This window comes from Mya arenaria, chromosome 6, assembly GCF_026914265.1.
Source record: "Mya arenaria isolate MELC-2E11 chromosome 6, ASM2691426v1".
NCBI classification, from domain to species: Eukaryota; Metazoa; Mollusca; class Bivalvia; order Myida; family Myidae; genus Mya; species Mya arenaria.
Window position 1 is genome coordinate 7,620,789 of NC_069127.1, and position 16,716 is coordinate 7,637,504.

Below are 16,716 nucleotides of genomic sequence, written 5' to 3' on the forward strand. Positions count from 1 at the left end.
GATTGCCAGGTTAGACAGTTCAATCAACGGTCCAGTCTTGTCCTTTAGTTTTCACGGACATCAAAACAAGAATGAGAACGTCAGGATAATCTTCCATGTATTTGATGTATGTAACTGTTTAAATACATATCTGACATTCGATTTTTCATACTTCTGTGATCTCTGTCCGTTTATTTCTTCTGTTGTGTGTTCTTGTGGTGTTTTGTTTAACACCTTTGCGCCTTTTAATAATTATATAGCTATGCTCATTTTTACTTAGTTGTTAAGTTCTTGTAGTTGCCTTATCACTTTATACAATTTGCTTTAGTCTATATGCCCAAAGAGTTCGTGTTTTACCGACAGTTCAAAGGCGGTTACCTTAGCAATCATTGATACAAGTTCTTTATGCGTATGAAGTTAGTTTATGTTGTGTGTACGTTTATGTCTCTCGTCCAGTGTCTCTATGCCCTAGCCGTTTGCCGTTAAACATGGGGTTTTTCTGTAATACAACTGGGCGTGTCCCTGTAGCTTTTTACACTGACCTTTCCAAGGCAGCCCAACGTATATTTAGAATGATATTTTGATATCTGTGTAAGAGTTTGTTTAATTGGGATGTGCTGCCCCTTTATAAGACGGTGCTTTGTCGATTATATTGGGCACTAAGTATAAACCCACACATCCAAGCTTGTTATCGATTCTTTATTCTAAGTTGTGCATATGATGGTAAAAGACTGAAAAGAGACAATGAAAATACCATAATAATTCTAGAATAACATGCCTGTGTAACAAAAGATATAGATCTATTAATATGTATGACACAGATCTAGATCTATACTTTAATACTCGATTCTATTTTAAATAGATCTATATATAAGATCTAAATCTACACTTTACTGTTAGAAAGTATATAAGCTGATGGAAACTGTAATCACGTTACATTTCTTATAAACTGAGTACAATTAAACCTTAATTTTCTAAGTCAATACTGTATTTCTCTACATATTAAACCTTATAAATCTTTAAATATGACACAATACTCTGTAAGACAGTCTTAGCTGAAGAAAACATATTCGAGCATGTGGTATTTCTACAGTAAACATTGCTAAAATAACACGATGTGCTTATAAACAAATGAGTACGAAGTGATGCGAGTGCGAGAACACTCGGGAATTCGACGATAACGTTATTATGCTCGTGTTACAAGATACATTCTAAACATGATATAGATAAAACTATGACAAAGTGAAGTGCCAGGAAAAGTACTTACACTGTGTGCAGGACAGATAATATTTACTTAAATTGGCGAGAAGGAGCTTCTCTCAACGTTTGCGGGAACCGCAAGGCTAAATACTATCTCTAATGGAGGTACGGAACTGAAGTCCGGCTCATTCTATGAAATGTTATAATGACAAACTTAAACTGGGAACCAGTGGAACATGTGCTTTTATGAAGAGAATCGTCAAAAATGAGCGAAAGTATAAAACTAACGAAATTACTATAGTATAACACTACGCTCTTTCATACAGATCCATGACACTCCCCGTCCGATGTTATAGAAATATGGCATCGCTATAATAAAGCGCAACTATTCACTGCACAAACATTAAGCGCAATAGTAGAAACATTACGCTACACAAACATTAAAATGAAATGTTACTGTCAAATACAGTATAACAGTTAAACATTCAGTAGAATTAAGCAAGTTTTCAACTTTAGGCGTAAACACAAAATTGAAAACTAAGCCCACGCTCACTGAATTTCATAAATGAGGAAGCTAAAGATTTACTCATCTCGAGTTACTTGTTGAAAGATGTTCCAAAATGCAAACCTTATCTTACATATATCTTCCAAAGTCTACAAGGATTTAAAAAACTATTGCAAACATACATGTTAACATACAAAATATGACTAGAGAATATGACTAGTTGTTCACTATGTACACTTATCCCCACTCTAACCCGACAAACCATCAACTACTCGCTTAAAAGCAGCACGAGTTCTGTAATAGGTCGAACAAACAAACTCGACTTTCCATCACTTACAGACCTCACTTGAACGGTTCGGACTTTTTCATCAGTGCTAAAGTATACCTCAACAACTACTGCCAAAGGCCACTGATTTCTAGTGGTTGAACTGTCTTTGAGCAAAACTCAACCTTGAGATTTGGTTCTGAAGTGACCCACTTTTGCCTGTTCTGAAGCATATTCAGAAATTCTTATTTCCATCTAGCCCAGAATTGGTCTGCAAGTACCTGGACCCTTTTCCACTCGGCTTGGTAAATGTCTTTGATGGACAAGATTTCATTGAAAGAGATAGGCGAGGATGACTTTTGGGTCAACAGCATGGAAGGACTCAGAATTTCCGGTGCTTCTGCATCATGTGACACAGGCACTAGTGGTCGTGCATTAACAATAGCACACACCTCGGCCATTAAAGTAGCAAGTACATCATGAGTGAGGTTTTGAAGCTTATGGCCAGTGAGTATGGAATCTAGGGCTCTTCTCACTACACCAATCATACGCTCCCAGACACCTCCCATGTGGGAAGCATGTGGATGATTGAAGACCCAAGTTGTGCCTTTCTCCTCTAGGAGACCCTTTACACGCTGATCTTCTATGTTGACAGCGCCAACCCCTAAATCAGATGTGGCACCCACAAAATTGGTGCCCCGGTCAGACCTGAATTGTAAAACATTCCCACGAATAGAGATGAAGCGTCTCAATGCATTGATGAATGCGGAAGAAGACATTTCTTCCACCAATTCAACATGCACAGCTCTCATCGTGAGACATGTGAATAAAACTGCCCACCGTTTATTGGTGGACTGACCACCTCTTGTTTTCCTTGTGACCACATTCCAGGGACCAAATACATCTACTCCTACATACGTGAAAGGAGGGGCTGGAGTGAGGTGAACAGCGGGCAAATCCGCCATGAGCTGAGTTTGACTTTTTGATTCGAGTTTGCGACAGAGAACACAACTATAGATATAGAAAGAAACCTGTTTCTTGCCACCTGTGACCCAAAATCCACCTTCCCTAACAGCGCCTTCTGTGAAATGTCTACCTTGGTGCATAACTTTTTCATGAAAGTGACGAATCAAGAGCAAGGCTAGATAACTTCTACCATGGACGATGATAGGGTTTCTTTCTGGGGTTGGCAATTTTGAGTTTCTTAGCCTTCCCCCCACTCTAAGAACACCCTTATCATCTAAGTAGGGATTTAGAGACAGAAGAGGACTACTTGCAGGAATGGGAATGCCTTCTTTCAGACAGTCTATCTCCTTAGGGTATGATTCCTTCTGGAAAGTTCGGAATATCAAACACTGGGCGCTCTCAACATTTTCTGCTGAAGAGGCTTCTGGACAGAGATGCCAACCAACACACTCGCACGATTTGTTTAACGACTTGAAGACATGTTGCAAGTTGCTTACAGTCTTGGTCAGACGTCTGAAAGAGGAAAACTTTTGGAGATACTTGGGATCCAAACTAGAGTGTCTCTCCATAGACCTCGTGGCCAAACATGTGACATCTGGACGTACTTCTTTGTCTTGATCTGGGTTATGCAAGCAGAAATGCTCACTAGACTGATTCATTTTTACAAAGATCTTTTCGGGAGGTCCCTTCAAACACATACAGTCAGACATCTGACTTGGAGACGCACCTCTGGTGCCAATATCCGCATGATTGTGTTTTGTGTCAATGTAATACCACTGAGAGGAATTTGAAGAATTGAGAATTCTTTCTACTCTGTTAGCTACGTAGGTGTAAAACCTTCTTTTCCTGTTATAAATGTAACCTAGAACCACTTTACTGTCCGTAAAGTACCTAACTTCGTTGACATGAATTTGTTCTGCAATCTCGGCGGAGAGAACCGCAGCACACAACTCCAGTCTTGGAATTGTGTGACCTTTTGTGGGAGCCACCTTTGTTTTACCCATAACAAACCCAATTTGAGTCTTACTGTTCTCAACAGTCTCACTGACCAAATAAGCAACTGAAGCAATTGCTTTCTCTGAAGCATCCGAGAACAAAAGCAAAGTGTTGTTTGAGGCCTGGCTTAAAGAATGACCAAAATAACCACGAGATATCGATACATCTTTCAGAGACTTTCAGAGAATCAGTCCAATCAAGCCACTTCTGAAAATATTCATCAGGCAATGGTTCGTCCCAACTACAGTTTCCTAACGTCATTGACCTGAGCAGCAATTTACCCACAATGGTGACTGGAGCGACAAAGCCTAGAGGATCATACAAACTATTCACCACAGAAAGCACTCCTCGTTGTGTGAAAGGCCTTTCAACATCAGGGACAGAGAATGTGAAACAATCTGACTTGAGAACCCAAAGTAGACCTAATTTTCTTTGAGTGGGCAAGTCGTCTTTGGACAGGTCCAGACAAGAAAGATCTTTAGTAAGGTCTTCTGGCGGGAAAGCTTTGAGAACCCTTTCATCACTAGACGCTATTTTGTGTAGGCGCAAATTTCCATTCTGTAAAAGAGCGGCCTGTGTTCGCTTCATTAGGTCTACTGTTTGCTCGACAGTGGGTAATAAAATGAGACCATCGTCAACATAGAAATTCTGGGAAATGAATTCCTGAACATCCTTACCAAACTCCGTCTCGCTAATGGCGGCTGTTTTCTGCAAGCCAAAATTAGCAACAGAAGGAGAAGGCTTGTTCCCAAAAACATGAACCCGCATTCTATACCCTATAATTTCTTTGTTGGGATCCTTTTCCTTGTACCAGAAGAATCTGAGGAAGTCACGATCTTCCTCTTTCACCAGAAAGCTATAAAACATTTGCTGAATGTCTGCGCAGATGGCTATCTTGTCTTTTCGAAAACGTAGCAAACTGTTGATCAGATCAGGGCCTTGAAGGAGAACACATTGAGGGACAAGTTTTCAAACTTGGCAGATGTATCAAAGACCCCCCTTATCTGGTCTGGCTTTTTGGGGTGATAAACACCGAAGAGAGGTAGGTACCAACATTATTGATCGTTTGCTATGGGAGGGGCAATTTCTGAATGACCTTTACTGATAATCCCATCCATGAAATCCAAGAAATGACCAAGTTTCTGAGGATTTTTCCTTAAAGATGTGTGGAGCATGTGAGCTCTTTTGAGTGCAAGTGACCTATCGTTGGGCAGTTTAGGTCTGTCCGAAGCAAATGGAAGAGGGGTTACCCAGTTACCACTTGGATCTTTCACCATCTTGTTACTCATAATGTCAACAAACTCTCTATCTTCTACTGACATACTTATTTGGTTATCTTGTTTTGTTTTAACAAAAACATCATCGGCTAAAGAAGGTGTTCTCTCCGTCACCTTGAAATTGTTGCTGCATGGAGGAAATAGAGATTCTCGTCCATTTGGCAACAAGTACGTTTTCATACAATTCACCTTGTCCTGGTAAATTTGTCCCAGACAAACTTGTCCAACAATCACCCATCCCAAGCCGAGTCTTTGTGCAAAAGGTTCGTTCTTGGGACCTGTAATTTGTTCATGGACATGATGCGCAGCAATGAGATCCCGACCTATGAGTAGCAGAATTTCAGCTTTCTCGTCTAAAGGTGGAATCTTTGAAGCGATTCCCTTTAAATGACCAAATTGTGTTGCTATTTGTGATGTTGGGATCTCATCTCTGGCATTTGAAATTTTACTGCATTCCAAGAGAGGAGGTAACAAGTACTTACAAGAGCCATCAATTGTTTCTATCATGCAATTCGACACTTTTCGACCTTGTACATTTGACATGCCTAAACAAGAGTTCAGAGAATAATCAGTTTGTTCTCCACTTAAACCTTGTTTTTCAAAAAGAGCTGGACTAGCTAGCGAACTATTACTCTGTTCATCTATACTGGCGTATATCCTCAGGCGTTGACAGGGTTGGGTTTTCTCATATACATTAACCAGAACAATCTTTGCACATGATTTTCCATGTGAAGTGAACCCGCCACAAACCTGGGTACACTGAGTCTGGACGGAGTACTGAGAACCTAATGGTCTTACGTTAAACTGTGAATGACCACCCCTCTCCCCGCCATGAGGATATGCACCTGAAGTGTCGTTTTTCTGCTTTCATGCATCAAAGTTAAATGTCTGTGACTGCCACAGTCGGAACATTTAACTTCTACTTTGCAATCTGCAGCTCTGTGGGTAACCGAGGCCAAACACCTGTAGCATATGCGATTTTCTTTGACGATTTGTTTTCGTTCAAAGACAGACTTTGTTAGAAAGCAGCGGCAATCGACCAAAAGATGATCTGCTTTATGAATTGGGCATTTAAATCCTTGACCGGAATTTGCAGCAGTTTTGTTTATATCAGTTTTCATAACGCTAACTGCAGGTGTTGCTCGATTACCTCTCTCATTAGACAAACATGCTAAACCAGGATCATTCTTGATCTTGGCTGTTTCATTGATAAAGTCAACAAACACCGAAAATGGAGGGAAGCTCTGATCATTGTTTCTCTTGAAACTGGAGGCTCTGGACACCCACTTTTCTTGGAGACCGTACGGAAGTTTGTGAACAACTGGTAGAAGTCCTTCGGAAGAGTCGAAATAGGACAGTTGAGTGGAATACCTTGGATTCTCTTTCAAGGCTGGGACTTCCAGGAGAATGTCTAACAGGTCATAAAACTTTTTGGGCTACTTCGTGTTAAGTTTCGGAAGCAGGTTAAGTTTCTTTAACACTGAAGCTTAAACAAGTCCTGGGGAACCATATTGGTCGTTGAGCCTGGTCCAGAGCTTGGTCAGTCCCATCACTGGATTCTCAACGTAAACTGATATCAATGACACCGCGTGGCGCTTTGACTCCGGACCCAGATATTTGACCAACATGTCAAATTCTTCGTCAGCTGTTGCCAAGAGGTCTTCCATCACTCTTTTGAAGCTCCCCTTCCATGAGATGAAAGTTTCTGGCTTGTCGTTGAAGGGGACTAGCCTAGACAGGATCAGGTCCTTCTCAACAGGAATTTGGAGATGTCCATCTGAGCGCTCGGCTGGAATTCTTTGGCGTCTACATTAAGTCGGTGATAAGTTTCAGTCTTTTTGATGAACTCTGATACCTTTTGATCAGGTGGTGATGTTATTGCGAAATCACCAAGCACTTGACTGCGATCTTCGTCGTTTTCTTCTTTATCATTAATTGTTAGCATTGCAGTTTTCTGAGTTTCGATTAGCAACTTCATGTCTATGTCCAAGTCTGCTCTCTGTCTTTGTTGAGCAGCCCTCTCTACAGCTTGTTGTTGCTCCATATCCGCTTTTGCCTTTTCTAGACGAGCTTCTTCTTGAGCAAACTGGTAAAGAAGCTTTGCCTTTGCTGCCGATGTTCCCGATCTTTTTGACCGATGGGATGATGTGGATAACTGTTCACTTAATTCCACAATTCTCGAGTCAATTTGTCTTACTTTTACTTTTATTGACTTCTGCAAGTCTCTGTTGCTTACAACAAGATTTTCAGGTTGTTGCTGACTAATGTCTGTTGCCGTTCTCTTTAAAAAGTCCAAGAAATCATCATGAACGTTTCGTACCTTTCTATAACTTGATCTAAATTCTTTTTAAGGTTGGTGAGCTGTTTTAAGTCTAAACTGTCTATAGGCGAGGATGCAATTGCAGTGATTTCTGACACATTGTTCTCCAGTTTAGCATTAAACGCCGTCACTCTTTCTTCAAATTGTTCCATACCTTTTGCTGTGAGTGTTCTTTTAGTTCTTGTATCCATAAATTCTACAGTTCTTTTACTGTGCTGCCCCTTTATAAGACGGTGCTTTGTCGATTATATTGGGCAGTAAGTATAAACCCAAACATCCTAGCGTGTTATCGGTTCTTTATTCTAAGATGTGCATTTGATGGTAAAAGACTGAAAAGAGACAATGAAAATACCATAAGAATTCTAGAATAACATGCCTGTGTAACAAATAGATATAGATCTATAAGCGTAACATTAATATGCATGAAACAGATCTAGATCTATACTTAAAACATTATTCTATAAGACATAGATCCAGATCTCTACTCATAATATTAATACGTATGACACAGATCTAGATCTATACTTTAATACTCGATTCTATTTTAAATAGATCTATATATAAGATCTAAATCTATACCTTACTGTTAGAAAGTGTATAAGCTGATGGAAACTGTAATCACGTTACATTTCTTATAAACTGAGTACAATAAAACCTTAATTTTCTAAGTCAATACTGTATTTCTCTACATATTAAACCTTATAAATCTTTAAATATGACATAATACTCTGTAAGACAGTCTTAGCTGAAGAAAACATATTCGAGCATGTGGTATTTCTACAGTAAACATTGCTAAAACAACACGATGTGCTTATAAACAAATGAGTACGAAGTGATGCGAGTGCGAGAACACTCGGGAATTCGACGATAACGTTATTATGCTCGTGCTACAAGATACATTCTAAACATGATATAGATAAAACTATGACAAAGTGAAGTGCCAGGAAAAGTATTTACACTGTGTGCAGGACAGATAATATTTACTTAAATTGGCGAGAAGGAGCTTCTCTCAACGTTTGCGGGAACCGCAAGGCTAAATACTCTCTCTAATGGAGGTACGGAACTGAAGTCCGGCTCACTCTATGAAATGTTATAATGACAAACTTAAACTGGGAACCAGTGTAACATGTGCTTTTATGAAGCGAATCGTCAAAAATGAGCGAAAGTATAAAACTAACGAAATTACTATAGTATAACACTACGGTCTTTCATATAGATCCATGACATGGGACGTGAGGTGTCACCCGTTTTATGATAAAAAATTATGATCGATCCAATATTATGCGTGGAAATAAATTTATATACTTTTTAGTACCTTTTTATTTGCTCTATTCTTTCAGAGAAATCTAACAGATCCGTCATGTTCCTTTTGGGAAACAAAAAGGTATATTCTTACATACTTGCGGATAAAAAATTCGATAATATTTTATCAATGAGTAAACAAATATACATCAAAGGGCTTAAAGCATATATAATCATATACAAAAATGAATATTTTATGTACAAATTTGATAAACCATGAATTTTTGTTTTTTTAGAAGACAATTTAATAGTGCATATATTTTGCTCAATATGGTGAAGGTTGAGAAATCGGTTTTTATGCAAAACATGTATATGTTAACGTTAGTAAGATCATTATAGCTTTCTAGTTTGTACAAGTTCACGCTTATTTTGAGAGCAGAAAATATATTAGTTTAAAACGCATTTCCACTCAAACGTAAAATTGTTATAGAATAGGTTTGATGAAAGGTTACCAAATGTTCTACATCATGAAAACTAATTATGTTTTGTTATCATTTGACTTTTGTTTTTATTAACAGAGTGATTTGCATTTTTGTTGGAAGGAAGTTAATTTAAGTCATTATTTTTATATATAATATTTTGTGAAACATATTTCTAAGAAAAAAAAATTCTTGATTGACAGTATGAGATATTTGACACGCACACACATATTCATATTACCCAAACGTGTTTTCACTTGGATTTAAACTCTAAACTCTGGTCAAATCTTCTTTTGTACCATTTACTGCAATGATATACGGTATACCCTTACAAAAACTGTACCTCAACGTAAATTGATAAATAGAGTTTTCAAAAGTTATGATGTGTGGCAATCCCCGCTTACTATTGTGATTATCAAGATTTTTGAGTAAACAGTTGTATCAAATTGTTATTCTGCCTTTAGTCATTTCGTATAATATACAACCTGAATGTTTTGGGTCTGTTGTAGCGGGAAAGGCCTTTGGTCAACTGATGGATGCAGTTTGGAACAATTTGACAGAGAAAAGGGAACCGTGTCCTGCCAGTGTGACCACCTGACAAATTTTGCTGTTCTTATGAGCCCCGCCAGTACCTCTGAAACGGTCGTGATAGAATTCTTATTCTCCTTTATTACTTAAATGTGTTGTACATGTATACCTGAAAACCACCAGTAAAACCCGTATTTTGCATGCGGAACTTTACCTGCATTATCAAATGAATTATCCGTGCAGAAAAGCTTCATTATTTCAGTTTTTTTATTTAATTTGTTGAAAAACTACCTATTTAATTTCTGAGAAATATATGCATTTTCTTGACTATTTAGGAAACTGTTCACCATCGCCGCCTTGGAGTTTTGTCAATTGTGGGATGCAGTATATCTATAATTGGCTTGTTTCTTACCATCACGACCTATGTGTACTTCTGGAGGTAAATTGTATATTTTATATGCAGAATATGTGAGTTGGTGGAGTCAATGTTGAGTACATGATTGGTTTGACAACAAGGACATAAAATTACAATACTTCCAATAAAGGATTTAGCAATTAATTTAATGAAAAAGGTGGACATCATGTCACAAAAGATATAATTGAGATCTAAATCCTTCCTTTCAGGGCTGTACGTTCGAAGAGATCAGTTTTGCTTGTCAACCTGTGTACGGTTCTAGTTGTGGCTTACGTCATGTTTCTGGCAGGGGTGAACAGCACTTCACAGCATGTAATTACTTGCCAAGAATCATGGCATTTCAATTTTTAATGGCCAGTGTAAATGGTCGGAAAACATTGACTGTATATTCGTTTCGTACTGATAATGTTTACATTGATGATTTATGCATTTGTCACTTGCTACAAACTTTGAGAACACATTTGTAAGTGTGTCTTTATGACTGAAAAAATAAATACAGCATTTTATTCGATGATTTTCTGTACATGTGTGTGTCTTACATATCATACAGGCCGTGTGCACATCCATTGCTGTTCTGCTCCACTACATATTTTTGACTGCTTTTTTCTTGATGCTATCGGAAGGATGTGTTATTGCACAAATGGTGCTCAGACCCCTTGACAAAAGGGACGGTTTACATGCATTGCTTGGAGTTTCTTACGGTATTTAATACAACGTCGATTTATATGCAATATCGTATTCTAAAAGGAAATACATTTAAAACTCCATTTAATAAGGTTTTATACCACAAACGGAAGCTTTTAAAATATATTAAACCATGATTTTGAATTGTTATGCTCTGGGATTCACTTTACAGATATCATTTAAAAGAATGCCGTATTTCTATAAGAGTATGTAAATAAGATGACCTAAATAAATTGTAGATAAAGTTTGTGAGTCTAACAAAGTAAGTCTGTATTTAATTTAAAATAAGCATAAACGACATTTATTTGTCAAGTTGATTAAGTTCCTTAAATACATTATCTCGAATCCCTGTTAGTCAAAAGAGTGAAAATACCTTATTATAATTGCTGTTAATTGATGCCAACCACGTATTTGGTTGGTTAGCAAGCATCAGTATTTCAACATTTAAGAGGCTGAATATTTTCAGGAATTCCACTGATCGTTGTCATAATTTCTGCTGCAACATCTAAACTGAAAGGTTATGGAAATGACAAATTGTAAGTTCCAATTAATGAAGCTCTGTTTTGTTACAGTTGGTTGTTTTGAGTTTTAAGAAGGCTGGATTTTTGTATTTCTTTTTTTACTAGTTGTTGGCTGAGTATTGATTCGGGACTTTTCTGGGCTTTTGCTGGACCGGCTTTGGCAATCGTATTTGTAAGTTATTTCCTTTAAAAGTTCTTGAGAACAATCTTGATTGTAACCCAAACAATTCTTACACACAGTATGTGATAAACAATTCTCTCGAAGCTCTTGTTGTTGCGGAAATAACTTTATAAGCATTTTAATGTATGAGTACGTGGTAAAGTCTGTTCGCTTAAAAACTCTAAGAGGAATCAATCACAAGCTCCTAAAATGTTGTTGTTTTGTTATGGGTGATATTTACATAGTACTGATTTTTCTGAAATGTTTTTGTTGTTGTTGTTGTTGTTCATGCTTGATGTGCTGTTGGTTTTATTCTTGTGTTTCTGTGTTGTTTTTTTTCTTTTAAAGACGAACACAATCATCACAGTCGCTGTCATCAAGAGGCTGTTTGGGACTTCTGCTATGTCAAAACGAGGAGATGCTGACAAGATCAAGAAAGTTTCTTTTCTCTATAGCTGCCTTACGCTTATGACTTCCACACGTCTAAAAATGTTTATGGCCATTTTAAAAACTCAATCATTTTCCATCAAATAAAGAAAGCCTTGCCTTATTCACCGGAATATAAATGCATATTTTTAAAAAAAATAAAACAAATTAATACATCCGTTTACCACGCTTATGTTATATCTTATCTTTGTTCATATCACGTGGTTAAAACATCATATGTCAAAAAAAATTCGGACCAATTTCGAATGTTTTCGAAACCGGACCCGAGGTATTTTCTTTTCACAGAAGCTGTGCAAGATGTACGCATATACATTTGTTATTTGTAACAAAAAATGCTTATTTAAACTATCCTGTATTTTAGAGCGCGTTATGTTAAAACTGACTCAGCATCTGCTCGTCCCGATTAAGCTAATGAATAGTTCTTAATGGATGTTTGCTTACGCCTCTATGCGGTCATCCGGGGAGGGGGGGACTTGGTCAAAAGCATTGTTCAATATGGACAAATAATAATCAGTTAAAAGCAGGCGAAAAATTACATGGTATGTTCACCCTTATGGTGCAAAATGCTGACTTCCAAACAATTTCATAATTGTCAAATGTTTTATGTTGAATCATGGTGTAATTATGAGCATTTCGAGGTATTTTGTTGTTCTGATATATTGAATGTTTCTTTTTAAATGAAAAGTGAATGTCAATTGTATGCTCAAGGTTTACTGCGCACAAACTTTAGAATGGAAGTAAAAGCATACAAACATGTATATTTTTTGCGTTCCCCACCTGCTTGTGTATTATAAATGTTGTTTAAACATGGTTATAATGTTCTGTAAAATGTCACAGGACCGGGATACGTAGTGTGTGTGTCTTGTTGCCAGTGTTTGGAATCACGTGGCTGTTCGGAGTGTTTGCCGTCAACAGGGATACTGTCGTTTTCCAGTACCTCTTTGTCATCTTCAACAGTCTACAGGTACATGTTCTATATCGATCATGCACATGTTCAACAGCCTGCAGCTACACGCACACCAGTCATCATGTGCTCTTACAACACTGTGGCGGTACACTGACAATAGTTTGTTGGTACACGGACAATATTATTTATGTACACGTGTAACACTCTTATTGGGAATGTACAACAGCCTGCAGGTTCACGTACAACATAATGCAGAAACATATACACTATTATATAAGTATACGCACGATATTATAACTGGTCGTGACACAAGTACAACAACTTGTTTTCCGCTGAACGAAACATTGGCATTACCCCCTTACCAACATTATATCTAATTGAAACAAATTAGTTTTGTTTCACAGTGCACATACACATTTTCCTTTACCGTCAATTTTTGCTCGTCCATGAATACTTATGTGAAAAACTATAGAAATGTAACAAAATAACTACGTCCTTATTTTCAGGGAGTCCTTATTTTCGTAGTTCAGTGCGTTCTGGATAGAAAAGTATGTTTGCTCCCATTTTCTAAAATAGTTCACAATGTTAATCAAATGTGCAAAAATAGACGCGTTTAATTTTAATTAAGTGTTGTTTTTGGACTACATGTTCACCTTATTCGTGTAAATATATATAACCATGCATTGCTCGAAAGGTATTAATTCCAACAAACACACATATGAACAAGTCGGTGATCGCATTGCCCATAAAACGTTAAACCATGTTTATGTTTTGTCGAAGGTGCAGGAGGTGTTCAAAGCCAGGCGGGCCAGGTGGCTTGCACCAGAGGTTTCGATCACTGCTACTGAAATGAAATCGGTACTGATTAATTGTTATAATCCTGATATTTTCCGTTCGCTTAAATGGAGTGTACAACACATTATTTCGAAATTATGTTGTTATTTTTCACTTATATCAAGAAGCCATTTTAATATTTTGCAGACCAAAAATGTTAAGAAAATAGAAAAGGACATTTACTGACATCTGTAAATTGTCATCTTAACATTAATCAGCATCTAACAAGAATGCCGTAAAAACAAATAAGTTATACTAATCCGGTTATTGCGAGTTATATTTAGGCCAGATCAACTTAGAAACGATGTATTGGTATCTACATAATCTGGTTTATCGTTGTACTTATTGAAGGCTGGTTGAATTAACTGTAAAAGTAAAAAACAAAGTTTAAATTGTAAATATATATTTGATCAAAATATTATTGTATGTTTCCAGAAATCCTCGGCTTTAACAAAATCAAGCGTGATGCCAACCGAGTCACATGCATAACTGACGAATGTACAATCTTTATGTACATATATGTACATACTAATCGTCGAATCTGAAGAGGCTATAGTAGATTATATTAGTTGATCCGAAGTTTATATATATTGAGTCCCTCTGGATTAAGAATCTTCCCACTGCATAAAAGACGGTTTTATAGACTACAAGTACATACTAACAGTCGAATTTGTCAATAAATTGATCGGAAGTAAATATACTCGGTCCTTCTCGGGAAGAAACCTCACATATGGATGAGTTTCATTAGAACTGCCTTTTAATTGAAAACACATCAATATCCTGTTAAAATGAAGGTAAACACAAATGCAGCCTATTAAGGGAGAAATATCAAGGCATGAATGCAGCTGACTTTGTTATCATGTGCATATAATTTTTTTATAAACCCTTCAGAATAATTGTCGATAATAATGGAACCTAATGACGAGTCATTAATTTGAATGATCAATTACTCTTGCTTATATGTTAGTATTTAATTTGATGTAATTACCTATCGTATATGTCATTTGGATTATTGTTCCTTGTTAGCCAAGTCAATACTAAGTCAACTCCTAAATATTTTATATTTTTGTCAGGATACAAAGGAATTTGTTGATTTTAATGCAATATCGCATTTCATTTAACGAGTTTGTATAGACAAAATAGTTTCATGACGTATATACCTTATTAATGCAGTCACGACCAGTGCAAAACATCTATAGATTCAACACATCTTTCTAGTCTGTTGAAGTTTAAGTTTGTTTAGTGGAATTCTATCACCGTCACTGTCTGAGCATCATTTGTAGTCTGAACGTTTGCAAACTAGGGTTTAAAAGGTCAAAGCAATAAGGAAAACTTTTTCACCAGGCTACGTTGATGACAATATGTAGATTGTGTTAGTCAGCGTTTGTTAATTGTTTGTTTGTTTGGTGACGACAGTCTGAAGATTAAAAAGTTGATACAATTTTAAACCGAAATGTATGAATACTTGTTTTTCGTTTGTACTTGGTATAAACAAGAGAATGTAAAAGAAAATGTGCAACAAATGTTAACTTCTGCAATCATTTTTAGTAAGCTTTGTTTATTTACAGAAAATATCTGTTTTAAGTCAAAAAGTTTTCTTTATGCAACGTCAAATCATTATTTTCATATATTTTGATATAATTCTGTTGCTTCTGAAGTGAGGGCATTCTTTTAATCAAAGGGATGTAAACGTCTTGTACAGTCCATTGATTAACATAATCATTGCTAAAATTGAAAGAAAGTGGTAAAATAAAGCGACAATAATGAAACACGAATTTTTAGAATATACATATTACAGTAAAAGTTTGCACTAGTTCCAAGTCCATCTAAAAACGGATAATCTAGGTCATTGTCAAAAATTAAAAACACGACACGATTTCTACCTTGTTGTATGGTTGAAATTGGGCTTGTTTCAAATGTTACGTTTTGATTGTTTTGTGAGAATTCCTACATTACCATCACAAATATATTTTATATGTAATTTAAGATAAAGTTAGCCCCTGTTTAAGTAGTATTTCGTGTTGAAATTGCACTGATAAACACCAATGCTTCACTAAAATAGCTAAATAGGAATATGTATTATCAAATTGTTTCATTGTATTTAATATAGTGTGTAATATCTGTGTATAAATCTTTTTCCGTTTTTTTTCTTTTTACAGGCAAGTATGAAAGGATAAATATGAGAATTTAAATATATACGCTTCCTTTTTATTATTTTTATCATATCGCCTACCCGTACATGTCGTAAAACACATCAATATTGTTCTCGTATGAAAGTGAATAAATCTACCATGTAAAATCGCATTTATGTTTTAAAACTATGTTAAAGTTGTTGCTTATCTTATGTCTGAATTATATTTGGTAGTACTTGTTTGTGTTAATACCAAACACTGACGCCCTTAGCACGGCGTCTCTCCAATCACGGCATGGTCTGGTAATGGGATGTCCATTACTGCTCAAGTCAGTTTGACACAAAGTACAATGTCAATTATTCGTGTTGATAGAACATTATAATTTCATAATGTCTTCCCAATATAAAGTAGAGAAACATATCATATAATTTGCCTGTCAGATCAAATGTCTAGATTCCTAGGTATTTTGATGTTATCCCTATTACTTGTTGGATACACACTGGAAGGAATCGACAAACCAAACACTCCAAAGATTTAGGATAAACTGAGAAGCACTCGTTTTAACATAACACATACCTTGAAAATGGTAAAAAACTGACTGCTTTTATTTAAATCTATTTCGCAAATGGGTATTTGTATTAATATTTCGTTTATAAACACTAATACATACATTCAAATAAGTTTATTAATATAAATCTGGCTCCAGAACTAACTACTGTTCTGAAGGTGAAGCTCTGAACACGTCACACCGTCGACAATAGTCTGGTAGGCTTTTACAACTCTCTGTCAGTAGTCATTGCCTGAATACACAAACGAAATGTATTTAAGAAATATAACACACCACTGAGGGTCATATGAC

The 16,716-nt window shown here is 36.5% G+C and overlaps 1 protein-coding gene across 1 annotated transcript in view; it reads left to right on the plus strand.

Moving 5' to 3' along the window:
* The window catches only part of LOC128239044 (adhesion G protein-coupled receptor L3-like), a 30,955-nt gene extending 14,860 nt beyond the window's left edge, over nt 1-16,095 (plus strand). Inside the window, exons 16-28 of the mRNA XM_052955475.1 lie at nt 10-106; nt 8,849-8,892; nt 9,739-9,871; nt 10,093-10,196; nt 10,382-10,484; nt 10,723-10,873; nt 11,323-11,392; nt 11,483-11,549; nt 11,886-11,971; nt 12,822-12,948; nt 13,398-13,439; nt 13,672-13,749; nt 14,161-16,095. Coding sequence (XP_052811435.1) covers nt 10-106; nt 8,849-8,892; nt 9,739-9,871; nt 10,093-10,196; nt 10,382-10,484; nt 10,723-10,873; nt 11,323-11,392; nt 11,483-11,549; nt 11,886-11,971; nt 12,822-12,948; nt 13,398-13,439; nt 13,672-13,749; nt 14,161-14,214 — 1,156 coding nt within the window. The 3' untranslated portion in view covers nt 14,215-16,095. The remainder of the gene's footprint in view (nt 1-9; nt 107-8,848; nt 8,893-9,738; nt 9,872-10,092; nt 10,197-10,381; nt 10,485-10,722; nt 10,874-11,322; nt 11,393-11,482; nt 11,550-11,885; nt 11,972-12,821; nt 12,949-13,397; nt 13,440-13,671; nt 13,750-14,160) is intronic.
* The last annotated feature ends 621 nt before the right edge of the window (nt 16,096-16,716 follow it).